Below are 18,431 nucleotides of genomic sequence, written 5' to 3'. Positions count from 1 at the left end.
GACTGAAGCCCGGATATAGCCATGAATTAATTTCCTGTCTTTTGTTTTTGTTTGTCAGTTAATGTCATATAATCATGTCATACAAATGAAGTTGAACACTATTTAGCTCTTCGTGTCAGTAGACAAGAAAACAGCATTTGATTATTGTATTCTCTGTCTCAATCCTTGAGCCAGCTCTCTGTGATTAGTGCTACAATGCTGCATATAGCATTGATTTTCAATTTGCAAGCAAGATTGACATTTCTAACACAAAACAAAAATATTTTGATTTTATGTCTGAAGAGCTGAGATTTCATTACCTTAGGCCAAATGAAAAGTTCTGTTTCACCCCAAAATAAAAATTTTTCTTTAAAGGGTGGAGGTGTTTCTAGTTTTCCATTCAAATCAAAATAAATTTTGAGATAAAGAGTTGTTTTGCACTAAAAAATCAGAACATTTCATATTGGAAGTGCTTAAATCATTTAAAAATGCCAAAAGATTAATAGACATCCACAAAACAGCTTAATCCTTCTCCGTACTGTTTTGTACAAAACAGGTTATTAATAAGACATTGTTTTCAGTAGTATTGGTATTTCAATATTATCAATAAAATTTTGCCCATTTGTTGTAACATCTGTGCTCATTCGAGGGCTATGGATTCAAAGTGGGCAATCTGTCTGCTTGTTCATCAAAGTCAACAATAATTAGGAGTTCAAAAAGGGGGGTTTTCTTCTTTTGAGCAGCAGGCTGGAAAAACGATGGCCCATTTGGCCAAGCTCTGAACCATATCCTAGAATATGGAATCCCTTCTGGAGCCTCAAACCAGTACAAAGCCAAGAAAAGTGGCTGCAAGAAATCAGGGAGTTTGGATCTCACTGACTCAAGAACTTAATTATTTATGAATCTATTTCAGCTGCAGCAGCTGATCCTTTCCCGGCTTACAGTCGACCAAAGCAGGCAAATTTTAGACATGGTTTTCAGGCTATGATTTGAAGTGGCCTCTGATTAATGGCTGCAGGGAGAAGCTTCACCTTGCGTCAAGTCCTTTTTATTTTTCTCTGCAATGCCTGGTGCTAACCACAGCATATGCAGCACCAGACTGCTCATGGGTCACGGTAAGAGCCACCTTTCTGAGGGAGGCTCTCCTGCCCGCAGGTAGCAACTGGCTTTCTGAACACCAAATTGCCTTGTGCTGCAGGGGCCCTGCCGGCTCCTGGCAGCCTGAGGACTGGCTCTCCAGAGGGGCCGGCAGAGAGCCATAGCTGTGCGGCGGCAGGATGAGGGAATGGAGCTCTGAGGACAGGGAAGAAACAGTTGGAGGGAAATTGCCTTTTGGGAGGCTGTGCTGTGGGAGGGACAGGACGAGCGTGGGGCAGGGATACTCTTGCCCCAGCTTAACTGATGCATGGGGTTAATTCGCAATGGGGTTGACGTGCACATGCACTGTAGGTGAGGGGAGGACGGGTGGGCTCGCACCACCAGGACCAGCCCTCTCCTTATCTCCCCACCCTCTTCCCGCCCCTGTTGCCTCAGGAAGCTGTGACTGTTGGGCAACCTTTTCCCAGCCAGATTCAAACAACTGTCAATCACCTGCAAACACCCACCCCCTTTCTCTCCTAATCCAATCAGAATGCTTGCTACTGGCCATCCCTCCCCCATGTGGGCCCTGGGATTCAGAGGACCTGTCAATCGCTGCCCAAGCCCCACCCCCTCCCTGGCTTCCAACCTTCTCTCAGCCCTGAGGAGCTGCTGTCAATCACCTTCCTAAGCCCACCTCTTTCTCTTATCACCCAATCAGGTTTCCTGCCAGCCCAAGGACCCCTTGCTGTAGGGGATGAGGGAGCACTGCCGTTTTCCTCAGTGATGGCGGGAGAAGGCAGCACTGGCCACCAAGCAGGTGGGGGACAGGCCAATGCGTTAATCAGGCAATGCCCTTTCAGCCTTTACTCACCGTAGGAGAAAGCCTTAATTACCATTTTATTTCTATTTTTGTAGCATGTATGCGATCCATAAATATTTTGCCATCGGAAAGAGCCACGGCACAAACATTGGCCAGATAAACCATCACTGCTTCTTCTAGATCGCAGTCCCTTTATCCAGGCTGCCAGCCTGCTGCGATGCCTCCCTTCTTGTGACTGAACTGATGAACCAGTAAGCAAATGTGCCTTTTCTGTGTACACTGTGGTTTATGAGAATCCGATTTTCATACCCCTTTTTTCACACCTTAAAGACACTCTCCCAATTCATGATAATCTCAGAGTCTGCTAAAATCTTGGACTCTTTCTTATGTCATCTTTCTCGTGGCCTGTGGTCACGCTGCTCAAAATGGCCATTGTATTTGCTCGTGTTTTCTTGCAGAGGTGCAAGCATGTCTTCAGATGTGTAGACAGGTTTTCTGTATGCACCCATGGACTCTGTCACATCAAAAGACGTGTGGCAAGAGAGGTACTCTCTAAGTTTAAATGCAGATAGTTTATGATCACCATGGTGCCATATAGCCACCCCATATTAGAGAGAAGTGCATGTTTTAGGACACCCTGCACTACTTGCTCCTAGGGATCACCACCTGTTGCTGACAGGGGCCAGTGCTGTCCAGAGAGATGCATTAAATCTCCAAGCATTGAGCAAGTTTTGAAGAGCACCAGAGCATGAAATGCAAATAGAATAGAGATTTGCTGTAGGTTCACAGAAACAGCTCTGGTGCAGGAGTAACCCTGGCAGTAAAATGTAAAACCACACTAAGCTGAGTCCCACACCCAGCTCTGTAAGCTGCCGTGTCTGCGAGTTCCTGCGTGGTTTGTGGTTTGCACCCCACTGCTTGATTGGCTGCACTTCATGAGGGAGAGGCGAGGATGCAGAGGTGAAGGTTCTTGTGTCCCAAATGGCTCCACAAACTTCTACCCTTGCTAAGCACTTGCGCTGAAGATGGGAGACAAGTTGATTATCTTGTTATGAAACTGATGCCATTCGCCACCACTCCGTCTCAACACAGATCCTGAAACAGCAGACTGCAACCACCTGCCGTCTAAGGTACAGAACTGCTCAGCTGTGTGCTCCTTCTACTATGAAGTTTTAAGGGTAGAAGTGTTGGTTTAAATTAGCATGACATTTTCTGCAGAGTTAAACAAGTAAGGTCTTAGCTGCAAGGCTCAAGATTTAGTGTGTTTTCATTTCCGCTGCTGCTGCATCAGGCTTTTCTCCTTGTCAATGGGGGATCAGGAATGCGCTCGGAAGGAGGGTATTTGTGGGAACAGAGCAAAGAAAATAATAGCTGGGGATTTTTGTTAGTCAGAAGCACAAAGCAAAGAGATATCCAGATTCCTCAGAAACTTTAAGGTTACCCTGACAGAGATCAGGCTATTGTGTCTGTAAGACACCCTGTGTGATTGTACTGACTGGAGCAAGATGCCTAGAAAGAAAAATGCTTCTGGCAACTGTAGATCTGGCATCATTGACCCTCTTTTTAGTGTCTCCTGTGAAATGTTTTGGGGTCTCGAGGGGCAAGGCCTGAATGTAACATCTCCTCAATTGCTTTGTATTGTACTCGAAGAGTTCTTTGATGCATTGTAAGAGTAATATGCACTATTGTTGTGAAACGTTGCCTTAGGACAGAGTGGTGCACAACCTTATGACGAGGTCTGTGTTTGTTTCATGTGTGTTTGTGCGTATAGAGAAAGCTCACACTGCTTAACCGCTCGTGCTGCTTAACCCCTCTTGCAGTTAACCTGGGAGCAAAAGGACCTCAGTTTCTAAGACATGATTTAGTAGCTTTTATTAGTAAACATTTTCTTAGAAAAATTAGTAATCCAAACTTTCTTCAGCAACATCAGGAGAAATTGTCATATTTATATTTGTCTGGAGAGGAAAGGCTTTGTAATGGCTAGGTTTCTAGTAAATGGGCATGGAAGGAAGAGCTGGATTTTGGGGTGAGAAACCCTAACTAGTTGCCCACTAGGTAGGTTTTGGAATGGAAGACCCTCATCAATTTAACTAGCAGCACAAGTCATCCACTTGCAGGTGGAAGGAGGAAGAGGCCCACACTTTAGCCTCTGCCTCCCAGGCTCTGAATGTGGCATAAACCCTAGCTATGATGTGATGGTGAAATGAGTGGAGGAGAAGTTACAGAGAAAATGTTTCTTTAGTAGCGGTTCAGAGAAAAAAGCTGTTGGTGTCCCACTGAAGCAATTCCTGCTACTTTCATATATATTGGCATTTACTTCTGTTTCTAACTTTCTTGCATCCAACCTTGATAATACCATAGATAAGTGACTTAGATACAAAATAGCCCTGTGTGTCATTCCCATTTTTATCTAGGAAGCAGAATAAGCTGGAGTTGGAGGGACAGGCTAGGTGACGTGTACCCATCTAAAATCAGCTTAGTTGTGTTGTCTGTATTTTGTTTGGGGGGTTTTGTGTTTTCCTCTCTATCACCCCACTCCATACATATCACTTAAAATTGTTCAAACTGAGAGAGCTTCCTGGGCAAAATGAAAATTGGCCCTTCACAGGACAAAATTTTGTACAGCTCCCAGAGTAACAGGCCTCTGCTGCTCGAGTTAGCTGTCTGATCTGATCTCCTATACCTTTTTACATTAGTTTGCAGAAGGTATAGTGTGTCTGGAAGCTTGTCTGATTTTTTTAGTTATAGCCTCTAATTTACTCAAATAAAAGACATCACTTCTCCCTTCAAACTTTCTCTTCCTCTACCTAGTTGCATTTTTTTTCCATGCTTCTTACTTTTCACTCTTGCAGCCAGGGCCCTCCATTTTTGCTGATTCAAGGGCAACAGCAGTGAGAAAGTAATGCCATGCATACAATGTTATACTTTGTCCTCCCCATCAATTTGCAGCTTGACAGCAGTTCTCTGTGGCCACAAGCAATATCTGAAAGCTTGGCAGGCAAGAGGTTGCTATTAAGCTGCAGGTCTGGAACTACTGCTGTAGGCAGTCTCTTCTGGTTTGCTTTTACTGCCTCGCGTAATGAAAATGATCTTCATTCAGTCTCTGATATAGGTAGTCAAAAGGGTCTAACCACAGAGGCTGAGAAAATGCCAGTTGTTTCACCAGTAATTAAATATTTCTAGCAACACTTGATAAGCCTATGTGTTTGGAGATGATTTTGGTTTCTTTGGTTTTTACAATATAATAAGGCCCTGTCTTCCTCTACCTTTCTCACTTGTCTCCAGGGTCTGGCTTTGTTTTAAGAGGAGCTTAGCATTCTGTCTGCTTTCAGTTCCTCAGAATGCTATACAGAATATAATGATTGTCATACACTTGATTTAAAGCTCAGGGCTGGCTGCAAGCCATATTCCAGTCAGCGCAAATGGCATCCATAAATCCCATATCTTTCAAAAATCTTTACTTTGCAGTTCCCTTGGAGGAAACTTCTTGGTTTGTTCAGCTTAGTTTTCCACCATTCTTATTGAATTTGGGCATCAGCAAAGGAAATGCACAGTCCCCTTGGGGGTTATATGGTGGTAAATTTGCCTTTCCTGTGTAGGCCTTTCATCCTCTTATCTACCCACATATTTGTCTATTGATGGCCATTTTGCCCATTTGTCCTTAAGATGGGTCAGTATGAATTCTCCCACTTGGTAGCTAAGGTCAGACCTATGTGCCTAGATGTGGTATCATTGAGTTACCTAGGATGACAGAAGCACTATAATCATGCTAACTTGACTAGCTGGACAATCTGCAAAAATGAACTAGCCATCTGAGAATTGAGCTTTATGGCTTTTGGTATCCCAGCCGTTTAAACATCTCCATGCACAGCAAGACTGTACTTTGTGGATGTGCCCTACAGTGCAGAGATGTGAAGTGGCTTGCCCAGGGATACACAACAAATCATTAGTTGGTCTGGGGCTGGAAACTGCTCCCTGGATTCTTGATCTCATTCCTTAATCACTAGACAAAGCTGCCTTGTTTCTGCATTTTATAGTGGTGCTTTCATTTTAAATAGGATTTAAAACAAGCACTTTTTAGAAAGGAGGGGGGGAAAAGAGGGACTTGCACAAACACAAATAGAAGTTGTAGCGATATGAGCTAGGCTAAGAAGTGTAGCTACTGTAGCCTTCGCGCTTTAAGGTACAGACTATTCTCATGATATAACCATGCTAGCACTGTAATGGATTGATGCTTTACTTAAATGCTTCTGATGTTTGGCCACCAGTGTCCCAGGGGTATCGGGCATACCCAGCTGGGTAATCTGGGTGAGAAGAAGGGCATCTTTTTTTCTTTTGGCTATAGCCCAGAACCTTGTCTCTGAAGCGTAGTCACTGTAAATACTGTTCCCAGAAGGTGAAGATGAGAATTACAAGAAGATGAGAATGAAGGAAAGTGATCTTGGAAGGGTCTGAGTTCTTCCTGTAACCTTAAATTTTCTTAATCATTCTGTTGATTAAAGAATCATGCTAAAGTGCCATCTAAATAATATCTAAGCAGGGGAGACTAACCTTTGAGAAATAAGCTTGCTAAGAGTGGCCACATTATCATGGCACTGAGATCACAGGTCAGCACTACGAAATATTTGAGATGAAAGAAAATGACTAGAATGCCTAAATGAATAGCATGCACCAATACATGATGAAATCTTTTCTTTTTTCTCTTGGAGTTCCAAAATCCATCCATTCTCCCTCTCCCCTACTCTGTAACCTTTTTTACCTACTGCTTTATCTTTACAGAGCAGTATACAGTACTAATTACATGCTATTCTTTTTCCTGAGGCACTGTATGCCTTGTGTTCTCTGGATTTTGCTTTCCAGGTTCCCCAATTGTTTATTATCTCATCATGACAAATTCACCAGTAACGCTTAGAGTAAAAGCTTTAACCTCTACAGCTTTAGAATTCCTTTGTTTTTAAAAAACTGGCTGCATGGAGAACAACGTCAAATTAAATACATTTCCAGGTCATAGCACCTCCAAACTACAAATTTGCCGTAACTCCTGCAATCTAAACAGGGATTATCTCAGGATGTGGTCAAACTTTTAAAATTGTCTCTGTGCACGAATGTGCTCTGGTTTGGTTCTTTTTTTTTTTTTTCCCAACGTAGAAGAGTATAGCATCTCAAGATAAGGTACTGTAGGCATTCTGTCTGTTTGTACATAGGATTTGCTGTACCAGATGAGGTTATCCATGTTACATCCAGCATGCTACCCAAATAGTGGTCAAAACATAATGATTCTGGGAAAGGTGACCCAACCCTCCACCAGTCAGGTGTGAAGAGCTCTACATAGGGGTGGAAAAAAGGCTTCCAAAGTCTAACAGGGTGAGAAGTTTACAGTTTGAAAGTGTCAGACTGTTTTATACTTATGTTAATATGCATAGAAATAATGCCCTCATTTAACCATTATGTGTTTGGAATTTTCTTTTTGGATAATCCTAATAGTTTAACAGATCTCTGAGATTAAATCCATGAAACCCAAAAGAAATTCTCTTGATTTACTTTATTGTAAAGGAGAAATAAATGTAGTCTCAAACTACTTTCCTGTCTTGAACAGAAGTTGAATCTTAATTCGTTAAAGTCATTAGTACTTTGAGATCCTTAGTAGAAGGGGATGAATAGACATGTAATATTACATCGCTGAAGATTATATAGGTATTGTCATTATCGTGTCATTACCTTCCGTAGTGGCCATGTACAGCAGTTGCTTCTTTTGCCTACTGATTTGATAGAGCATATATTGCTATCATCTCCTGTATCTGAAGTAATTATATCTGTACTACATGCCTAAATGATTTAATCTTGTCTTCTCCTTTTTGTGTAAAGAGCCCATGCAATAATCAAAGCCTCTGAATGTTTGTGATCTCAGATTAGTTTGAAATGATGTTTAAGAAAGTATTTTTTCTTTCCCATGACATCACGACAAGGTAGTTCTCAGTGGGACTGATACGGCCGCATGTAGTTAAAATTTCATCATTCAGAGCAGCAACTACTTCTCTCTGTTCCCAACAGAAGTGAAGCCAAGTGTCCCTGTTGAAAGATTGTGGAGTTTCTGCTGTCAGTAGAAAATCCTGGTGTGAAATGATGAATATTTTGAAAGGGCCATTTTAACTGTGGGCAGATCAGGTATCTTGAAAGGTCACTTTGTAGCATTCTCTGAAGGAAAAAATTGAACACCGGGGTTTTTTTGAAGGGGAAATTTTCAATAAGAAGTATGGTAGAGGGAAAGAAAGGGTATTAATCTCAGAAAAGTCTTCAAATGTTCCCTATGCAAGTTTTTACTGATCTTTAAGTAGTCTGAAGATTTGGATTATTCCATTTTTGAGATCACAGAACCAAACAGAAGATCAAACACAGAGCAATAAGTTTCTTAAAGGACCCATATTTTAAAATAATTTTACTCTATAAATTAGTTAATAGATTTACTTGTAAATTCTTAGAAAATTCATTATGTGCTCTTATAGTTAGTGCTGTAATTCGTCATGTATGCTGTGCTTCTCACACGTAACAAAGACACTGAATCCTTACTTGAAATGGAAAACTCCACTCAGCTGTAACCACATAGACATGACAAGTACCTCTATAATATATGCTAATAAATTTTATTCTGATTTTTTTTAAAAACTATTTTTCAACGTTGTTCTGATTTGCACCTCTTGGCTACCGAGGCCGCTGTGGGAAACGGGACTGAAGCAAGTACAAGGTGTTGTCTGAAGAGGTTAATCATTCATTATAATAACAGCAACTGCAGAATGGGTTCAGAAGTACTTTTGTCCAAATTTTTTGTGCAAAAATATCCATAGCCTCTGAGGGTCTGTGCCTTAAGCAGCCGAAGTTCTATTATTAATTAGTTCTTTTACAGCAAGGCTTCGGCTGACTTTTAGATGTTGTTGACTCTGGATGCTCTGCACTGACAGAGGTTATGTCTTCATTGTGAAAAATAGGCATGCTTTAATATTAAAAGTGGTTTCCTCCAGGTACTTACCTTAATGTGAAAGTTCAGCGAAGAGAAAGCACCAGTGACTTTATGTCACTGGGGCTAGCTAGGGTGAATACGATATACCCTACCTAGAAGGTACCTCAGATCGCTATAGCAAGATAACATTTCCATTGGGAATTTACCATGCTATAGCTGTCGTGATATAAAAACGCATCATTTTGGCAGTGAAGGCAAAGTCATAGCAGAAGAAAATCCTAGCCTCAACAAACTCTCAGTCTAAAGAGAGAGGTGAACGAAGAGAGGGAAGCAGAGGGGGAAAAAGATGAAGGACTTTTCTGAACAAGTAGCCCTCTCAATGTTGTTGTACTGGGGTAGTCGTTTTGGGACAGTTCTTTGTGTGGCCATTGGTACTCCAGAATAGAGTTCCTTTCCTGGTTTGCCTTCTGCGTCTTTGGTAGCACCTCAAAGCTCCCCACACCTGCTCTCAGCTTTACCTGCATTATTACTATATCACTGTAATAAATCATCAGGGGGACCACCCTGGGCTGACCACAGCCAGCTGAAGGGCTTTTACTGTTTTGTGTATACCATAACTTACAGAGATGCTGGGAATGGTAGCATGCTTGTAAACACCACTTTGAGTCTTTTAAGCACCTTGTGATTTTAGCTGGTAATTTTGGGGAGATTTCTAAGGAAAACCTCAGCACTTCAAGAGGTGAATTTAGTGACTCAGAGAATTGAGCCCTTTGCTCTAAGTCAGTACTGAATGATATGCCCTAGCACATTTCTTGCACAGGAGGCTCAAAGCTGTAGCTTTGACTGCCTGTGGTCATCAATTATCCTTCAGCTAATTGCATAAGACTAAAGGTGTTTGCCCTGATAGCCCGGGCAGATTTCAGTTTGCCTTCTGCACATCTGACATTTTGATTTTAATTGGGCAGTTGTTGCTTCTGCTCCTAGCCCACTGTGCACTGCTGAAAAGCACTGGAGAATGGATTTTGTTGTTAAGTGAAGGAATAGGTACAGAGTCAGGGAAAGTGGCGGCCAAACTGGAGGTACCCTCCAGGGTAATGCCAAAGTCAAAGGACGCGGTCATCATGTTTTACTGTTCATGCTTACTAGCTCAACTACCCCAGACCAGAATTGTCTGGAGAAGTGCTATTCTCAAGGAGGCTGTGGCAAGAAAAAAGCTCATAATAGGGCTTCTTAATTAAACCGCTGAGTAGTTTTAGCAAAAGAAGCAAAAGGAGCAGCTGTAATCCTTTAAAACACACCAGGGAAAAACTACAGCAGTGTGTGGCCCCTCCACCCTGCCCAACACTACTGCATCCCCCTCTGATGAAGCCAATCAGGATAACAGAAATACAAAGTGAGTCTGAATTTAATTCATGGTTTGTAAAATGTATTGAGAATCTCTTGGGGTGAACAGTGGTTACTTTCTTAATGAATTACTGCAGTTTTGAACAATTTCTGTTCAGTATGTTTAATTTTACTTTTTAGTTTGAAATGCTTTTTAGCTTTTGAGCAGAATGTTCTTTTGTAATGTTGTTCTTCTGCTCAGTCTAAACAATCCTGGCATGACGTTTTATAAGGGGATGGCTTTGAATGCATTAACTTCTGCTATGCAATCTCAGACACTTAATTGGCTTGAGCTTTGGAAGGACTGAGCATCTAACTTTTCCTTGACCAGCTGCAGAGATGAGCGAAGTCCAGCTTGTTACAGACTTAGCAACCAGGAAACATATTCCCAAAATCAGTGAATGCTTTGGGAATGTTTGTGGTTTAGTTTCTTTTGCAAAGATGATCACTTTATTTAATATAACTTAATTTTTGAAAAGCTATAAACTGAAAAACAGGGTTCATCTTCCAGACAAAAGAAGCAGCCTGCTATAACTGAATACAGCAAGATATGCAATAGTAATGAAACTGAAGAGTACAGTTTTTTAATCTTACAGCAGACAAAGTAGATATGAGTAGAAGCAACAGTAATAGAAACAGTAATAGAAAATGGAAGTGCAGTGAGATTTTTTTTTTCATAGGCAAGCAGCAGTGTGGTATGGAAAATGTTTTTAGATGTATTCACTCTGGATAAAATTCACCTGGTTCATCTCAGAAGTACCACTAGTCTGTATTTTGAGGGGTTAAACCCTGTAGCAGTGCACAAACCTTGTTTTAAGTCTTGTGACAAGTAACTCTTGCCATTGGCTAGTTTCCCACTGCAGAGCCTTACCACACTCACAATGCATCTTGAAGGGTAAGAGCTGCACAGTTCCTACAGTACGCAGCTCTCAAAACTTTTTTATGCAGACTTTCTAAGGTATCTAGAAGAGGAGCACCTACTTGCAGACCATACAAGGTACAGGAGAGACCATCCTGCAGTGTATAGCCAAGTAATTTTTTTCCAGTCTCTAGACTCATTTTTTTTCTGTCTGGAATTTTCTTTTTCTTTGCTCTTTTTCCTTTTCTCAGTCTGAATTCTGTGTACAAATAATGATTTTTAATGGAGTATTAAGCACAAAAAAAGTCAGAAAATGATGACTGTAATGCCTCATTTTAGTATGTGTTTTGATAATATGCAACTGTATAATTGGAGTCTAGCACTGAAGTCAATAGCATATTATGAATGTTTCTAACAATCTTGTAAGATGCATAGTGAAAGGAAATCTCAAATCATTTAATGCAGGTCTTGTACCTAAATGATTTGCAGTATGCCTTTGATCTACAAAGGCATATAATTTATATTATTGCCCGAATGAGACTGGTGTTCCATTAGAGCAGTCACTGTAGAAAAATGGGGTTACATCTCATCTAATATAATTTCAAAGTTAGCCCTGCCATGAGCAGGGGCTTGAACTTGATGATCTCCACAGATTCCTTTCAATCTTAACTATTCTATGATTCTACAAATGGTCCTAACCCACTGGGCTTTAAGTTGCACCATACGAAAGAATACCATTTGCGACCGCCTGCCACCCCAAGGAGCTTGCATTCTAAATAAGAAAGATAGGCAAAGGGTGAGGAAAGGAGATGTAACATATAAACACAAAAACAAATGCAATAGACTGTCAATGTTATATCATTTCCACTAATTTGTTTTCAGCGCTTTTTCATGAGGTGATTCTTAGGTGACAGGACTGCCGTCAGCACCGTGTATTCAAGAAGCATAACTGTAGGAAGAAGCGTGCATGATATTTTGTTGCATTATAGACGACATTCACCAAGGTTAATTGAGTGCAGTAACAATAAGTTGCAGAATCGGAGTGGGGAAGGGGATGGATCTGCAGTGCTTTAAGCAGTAAGTCTTAATAATTTAAAGGATGCAATAACATTACTAGAAAATAAAAATGATAACATAGATTTTGACAGTGCCCTGTACCTATGTGGCATGCTGCAAGTCTCTTCCTCTGGGTGCAAATACATTGCTGGCTCCATGCAAAACTAAATATGACTGTTTTTAGCTTGAGGCAAGATACCAGAGCTCTGTTCACCCCACCCAACTGATATTTCATCTCTTTGAGAATTAATTCATATGTGGCCCACTGATGCCATATTCACAACAAGATTTTCTATGTTCAGTCTAAAACATTGACTCCTTGTGACATAACCTTGAGTAGTCTCATTAGATATTTTTTATGTTCACCTCCTTCAACCTCTGAAAATATTTCCTGTGTGGTATTTCAACAGGATCTTCATCTCCATACTGATAGATATTTCTTTTTCTTAAATGAGGGCTAAGTGAGTGTCTTTGTCCAGAATTTCAAACTCAAGTGCAGCTTGAGGCTCCTAAGCCTCATTTATGAGCACATATTTTAAAATGGCTTACTGCTCGGAGCTGCTGAATATGCACGGATCACACAGACTTCAGTGTGAGCTATAAGCGGTCAGACTCTCTGCTTTAGCTTCCACTTTAAATTGGGAGTATAACCAGGAGTGGAGGAGCATATTGTTAGGCCAGATCCTACTTGAAGAAGTTGACGTGTATCCCTTCCAAGGAAGTCTTTAAATAGGTGATTCATTACTGCTGATGTTTGACTAATGCTTAAATTCCAGCTTCAGCTGACACTTGCACTCATGCTCATGGGTGCGCCTTGTCAGCCACATGCATACAGCACGCTTGCCTACTCTCCAAGAGTACACAGACCAAGTCGTTCACAGTTACTCAGGTTTGTATTTGCCAAGGCAAACACAACGCACATCACCTGAAGCACGCTCACAGGACCACTGTTCTGCCATTCAGGCATAGCGCAAATGAACATCTTTCATTTGTAATCGCATCCCTAGTGATACACATGTTCAAACATACTTTTGCTCAGACATGTTCAGGCTTGCATACAGAAATGCCTACTCACATACAAGTGTAGAAAAGTCAGTTCACATGTGGCGTTGTTCATGCAGATGTGCATTTGAGCCCATGTTCTCACACACATGCAGAGTCTGCTGTCTTCTGTGTGCGTATCGTAGCAAATAATTTAAATCTTTCTCTTCCCATCCTGCTTAATATGCAAATGTGGATGGCACATCAAGATTAGAAATAAATGTAGCAGAATGACTTCAGTCAACCTGAAATGTCGAATGACTCATTCACAGCCTTCGCACAGTGTTCCCTTTTTGCCACATGCATTCTATTGACTGGTCGGAGGCTGCACGGTTCCCTGCTGCAGAGCAGCAATCGATCATTTGCTCGTAGAAGGAGCAGGGCCGTGATTATTTTTGCAGGGTGCACAGGGGTTACGCAGTGCAGTTCTAGTTAGCCTGGCTGTTCTGAAGGTGCCTCCGCCATAGGAACATGAAATGTAAGATGTCAAGCCTGCTCTACCTAAAAGAACGTTATGTGTTTAATTAAGTCTTAGCCTGCACATTAATTCAGTAACCAATATTCCTACACCATGGTATTGCCTGGGTATTTTTATTCTAGATGATGAGAACCTATTCCAATTTGATATAACTCAATTTTGGATTAAGATAAACAAGAACAGGTCACTCCTGCTTCAGAGTAAAAAATGTCTATGCATTAAATCATTCAGGAACTGCTGCTACACTTTAATTTCAAACATATCATAATCCAAGTGAGCTAAAAATGCATAGACAAACATGAAATATGTTCCTCACTTCTACTTAAAATGGTAAAAATTCTGTGCAGAGACAATCCCCAGGAATAGTAACAAGCTGGCATTCGCGTTTACTTTATAATCAGAAGAAAAATTGGATTGACTGTTGGAGTTGCATCTTTAAATGTATGAATTATTGTAATTGATTGCTTTTAAAATCCTTTCAGAAGCATTCCCAAGTGAGATACACATGGGCTGACTTTAATTTATAGAAAGGCTCTTTTCTAGCACTTGAGCCTTGTAGAAGGGGTGCTGTATTTAAATAAAAGTTGAGCCCACAATCTATGTTAAGAGGAAAAAACATCATTAATACAACACAGAGGCTCAGAATGTAAATATGCAATTGCTGACAATACGCAATGGAGGTACCACAGCAATGCTAATTATGCCACATGGTACATACCTCTAGTAGCATTTCAGGTTCTCTGTATTTACTTAAATGTGAAACTTTGTATATCATTTGTATATCATTTGTACATACTCTCAGAATAAATGTGGCTGCAAGCTTAAATTGGCAAAATATACATAACATGGCCAAAGTAAGATGGCTCTTGGAACGTAATTATCAACTTTCCTATGTTTGTGTTTACATTATGAGAGGGAAATGTATGTTGAACTAGACTTTTATATTTAATCCTGTTGTAAAAGCACAAGAGGAAAGGAAAAATATCTAAGGAAAAAGAAGTGACACAAAAACTTTTCAGTAAAAAAACACAACTTGTGCAGGCAGCTGCAATTTTGTACAAAAATAGATCTACAGTTAAAAGGATAACAAAGGATTACAATTTCTCATTGAGTTAACATTACTTCTACTTTTGTGCAAAATTTTATATTTTGGCACATGTAATTTTAGTAGTAGAGTTGCAGATTTTGCACAATTGCCTGTGCTGCCAAGATGAATTTTATGCAAAAGCAAGGGAAATAGCAGTTTCCTCACTGATCTCATTCTTTTTCTCATTTTACTCAAAATTCTATCAGCTGGCATGATCAGAGGAACATGCAGTAGCTGATTTGAAACATAGTATTATGTACCCAGCAGTGTATGCAAGCAGATTTTTTATACTATTTTGTTCACATATGCCACCAAACTATATTGCTACATCGTAGAATCCAACATAGGAGTATAAACTATTTTTATCAGATTGGATTAATGCCATAATATGATGAATTCTCTAACTCTGCCCAAAATTAAAGAAATGATAGCCTTTTATTGCATCCATCGTCATTCATACATGAAGAGAGGAGATTCCTCTTGACTGCTGTGGAAATGAACCAGACATAGGGTGAACTTATTCCTACCTACTTTTAAATAATTTTGGAATTTTGTCCGGGTTTCCATTTCACATTGTGAAATGTATGATCATGCGTAGACAAAAGGAATTTACCATTCACATGCACATCTAGTGTATTCGTATGCAGACCTGCACAAACACCAGGAGAGCTCAGCTCTTACAGTACAAGAGCTCCTGTTTGCAGAACAGTGTTGGGGACTGTATGTTTTTTGTAAATCCCTTATAATTTTCAAAGCTGGAGCTGATGAATCTTGAGTATTCTTCAGAATCTGGCCCATATTTAGGCACCCAAATACAAGGAAAGCACGTCTGAATATCTACAAGTAACTGTAGATGGGATTTGTTGTCGTTGGTTGTTTTAAATCCAGTCTCATAATGCTGGATTCTAGATTCTTTTCTGACTCCTTTGCCTCAGAATTGACTTTCAGAGGTCCTTTCTGATAGGAAATACAGCTGAAATATAGCATCACTCCTCATCCCAGCCTCTTGTACTAACAACTTGAAAAGGATACTGCTCCATCCAACTTATTGCTGCTAGCGGAATGGTTCCCTGGAGCTATTAACAGCTGGTGTGGTTCAGAGCAGCTTTGAAGGTACTTGTAATTACACCAAAGACGAGTTTTAGGACAAGTAGTCTGAGGATTTCACAGCCCCTAAAATATGGTTTGATGCCCCCTTTATCTTTCATGATTACGGTCTTGTACTAAGAGTAGATCACATTAGAGGATAAAGATTGTAGAGCTCTACACCTGCATGAAAACAGATGTGCATGCACATATGTAGATACAAGGGCAAATTCAGGGGTTTGCATTCATGCACTTGTTCTGATCCGTATCCATCTATCCTCTGAAACACCTCCAAGATTAGAGCAAACATGCTAAATTCACATGTTATGACTATTGATGTAGTGGCCTGTTGTGGCCTTAAATTCTATGAATCCACAAAGTGCAAGCTTCACCTGTACACAAAAGCAAATCCTTTGCATACATATGTACACACACAGCAGGAACATGGTTCTTATTCTGATAACCACACACTTGCACTAAAACATATACCAGCCAGTATTGAAGCTTACCAAAAAAAGATGAGAAAAATCGAGAGGCAGTTAGCTAGATAAGGTATGAGGAGATTTAAAAAGAAAACCAAACCATAGCATAGACGGAAGTGGCTACATTTTTCATACTTCAGGTATTTATCTGGAGGGCTTGAGAAGGAGCGGCTCGGCGATTGTGCCAAAGGAGACCGTTCGATGCAACTTCCCATCAGGCGGCATTCCTCAAGTGTCTGCTCTTTAGGAGCAGTCAGGGAAAATTCATTCTGTGGGAAGCGGTTAATGGAGCTGCATTACCGACCCCTTATCGCTCTGTCTGATAGAGAGACAGCAGGTTCACTTCGGCAACTCCAGAGCCCTGATCAGTTCAGATTAGGGGCGCATTGTCTGGCTGGCTTAATCAAGAGTGTTTAGATATATCTATCATGATTAAAGGGGTGTAGCACAGGGAGGGGGAAGAAATAAAGAGTGAGATTACTTTCCTCTAGATTCAAATGGAAGCTTAACAAAGCCCACTTAGTCGCTAGGTGCTCATCAAAGAGAGAATTTGAATGCTGGAAAGGTATATTTTGTTGAATGCTCCAGCACTGGATTCAAATCACTGAAGAAGAGTATCTCTCACTCTCTTTCTTTCTCTTCCTGCTTTCCCCCCCACTACCACTTGCACATAGCAAAGAAGAAAATCAGCAGCCCGTGCCGAACATGTTGATTTTGGCTTGATAGCTGTGCAGCCCCTGCTTAGCCTACCTGTAGTTCAAATCTAATAATGTGATGACAAAATTAACTATCGGCATTATGGCTCGGATATCTGACACTGGTATGTGTGTCATGTTTGTCTTTCAGACAAGCAGAGTAACTTTGCAACAAGCTCTAGGACTTTGCTAGTTGTTAGCGTTTGGAAAGGATGATAATAATGGAACTGTAAAGGCTGGGAAGAGGCTCCTCTTTCTGTCAGCAGCATTGCTTCTCTCTGTGTCTTCACTGGGCTGTTTTTTGGATTTGAACACTGTAAAGAAGAATTAGCCCAATGCATTATAGTCACAGGTGCCAGATTTGTTGCTACTGTAACTTGGTACAGTACATAGACGGTGGTGGACACCAACTAATTGACTCTTAAGTCAGGGCTGAGAGATATGGTATTGGCTCCTGAGGCAGTAGTAAGGAAAAAAAGAGATTTTTGTTAGATCAGCCTCAGTGCTGAGGGTGATGCAGAGAATGGTCCTGCCAGGAAAGGATTCCTGAGCAGAGGTCAGGCTGCAGGATCCACGCCTTCTTGCCCTGAATAGCTGGCCCTCTTTATCTCTAAGTTGAGATAAACAGTAGGACAGGCTTGGAGAAAGTACTGTTAGGAGGAGCATATTCTGTTCACCTTTTCCTGTGGTCTCCAACCTTCTTTGGGCTTGCAGATCCTTCCAGATTTCCTAGTAGAGGCACAGACTGCTCTGTGATAAACAGAGGCTTCCCTGACAGCAAGATGGATCTTCTCAGTTCTCATTTGCAGATCCTTAAGAAATAGTCCATGGCCTCCAGGCTGAAAACCTGGAACGCTAGAAAGCACAGCAGGCTATGTGTCTTCAAAGCAGGTGAAAGCACAGAAGTTATAAGGCAGGTGGCTTGTGTCTGGACTCCTGGGCATCAGTGAAATAGTTAAAAAGAAATCTGTGAAAATACAGGAGAATTGTTAAGGGAAAAGAGGTCAAAACTTTCCTTTCTCCATTGTAATCTGCTGCTTTCTCCTCTGCTAATCCAGTCAGTTCTGAGTTCTTGTGATCTCATAATTGCTGTCAAGATGATATTCTGTGATGTCATGAGAATGGCTCAATGTAATCACACCACAAATGCAGGAGGTGGAGAACCTAACTGATTAGATACATAAATCTGCTAGTGAGACACTAATAATTCAGTAATCAGGAGTCATAGGGTGGGAAATGCAGAAGAGAAAGTTGGCAGGTTTGGATGGGTGTGAAGAAAATATTTAATCCATCAGGCTTGCCAGTACTTCTTTAGAAGATGAAACTAGAGGATCATAGCAATACATTCCCAAAGAAAAATCTCTCAGAAGTACAGAGGTGCTCATCAGCCAGAATGGTAGGGGTATCTTTGGAGATGAATTAGCAGAATG

General features: G+C 40.9%; 1 protein-coding gene across 2 annotated transcripts in view; it reads left to right on the top strand.

Annotated features, from left to right (window-relative positions):
• Positions 1 to 1,813: 1,813 nt before the first annotated feature.
• GRAP2 (GRB2 related adaptor protein 2) overlaps positions 1,814 to 18,431 on the top strand; it is a 40,271-nt gene continuing 23,653 nt past the window's right edge. The window contains exons 1-2 of one of the 2 annotated variants that reach the window (XM_064512191.1): positions 1,814 to 1,876; positions 1,975 to 2,130. In XM_064512191.1, coding sequence (XP_064368261.1) covers positions 2,123 to 2,130 — 8 coding nt within the window. In that variant the 5' untranslated portion in view covers positions 1,814 to 1,876; positions 1,975 to 2,122. Of the gene's footprint in view, positions 1,877 to 1,974; positions 2,131 to 2,838; positions 3,010 to 18,431 lie in introns of those variants that run through there. The other variant, XM_026100631.2, reaches the window with a different exon arrangement.

Source organism: Dromaius novaehollandiae, chromosome 1, assembly GCF_036370855.1.
Source record: "Dromaius novaehollandiae isolate bDroNov1 chromosome 1, bDroNov1.hap1, whole genome shotgun sequence".
Classification (NCBI taxonomy): Eukaryota; Metazoa; Chordata; class Aves; order Casuariiformes; family Dromaiidae; genus Dromaius; species Dromaius novaehollandiae.
Note: the sequence above shows the minus strand (reverse complement) of the source record. Positions and strands in the feature narration are given on the sequence as shown.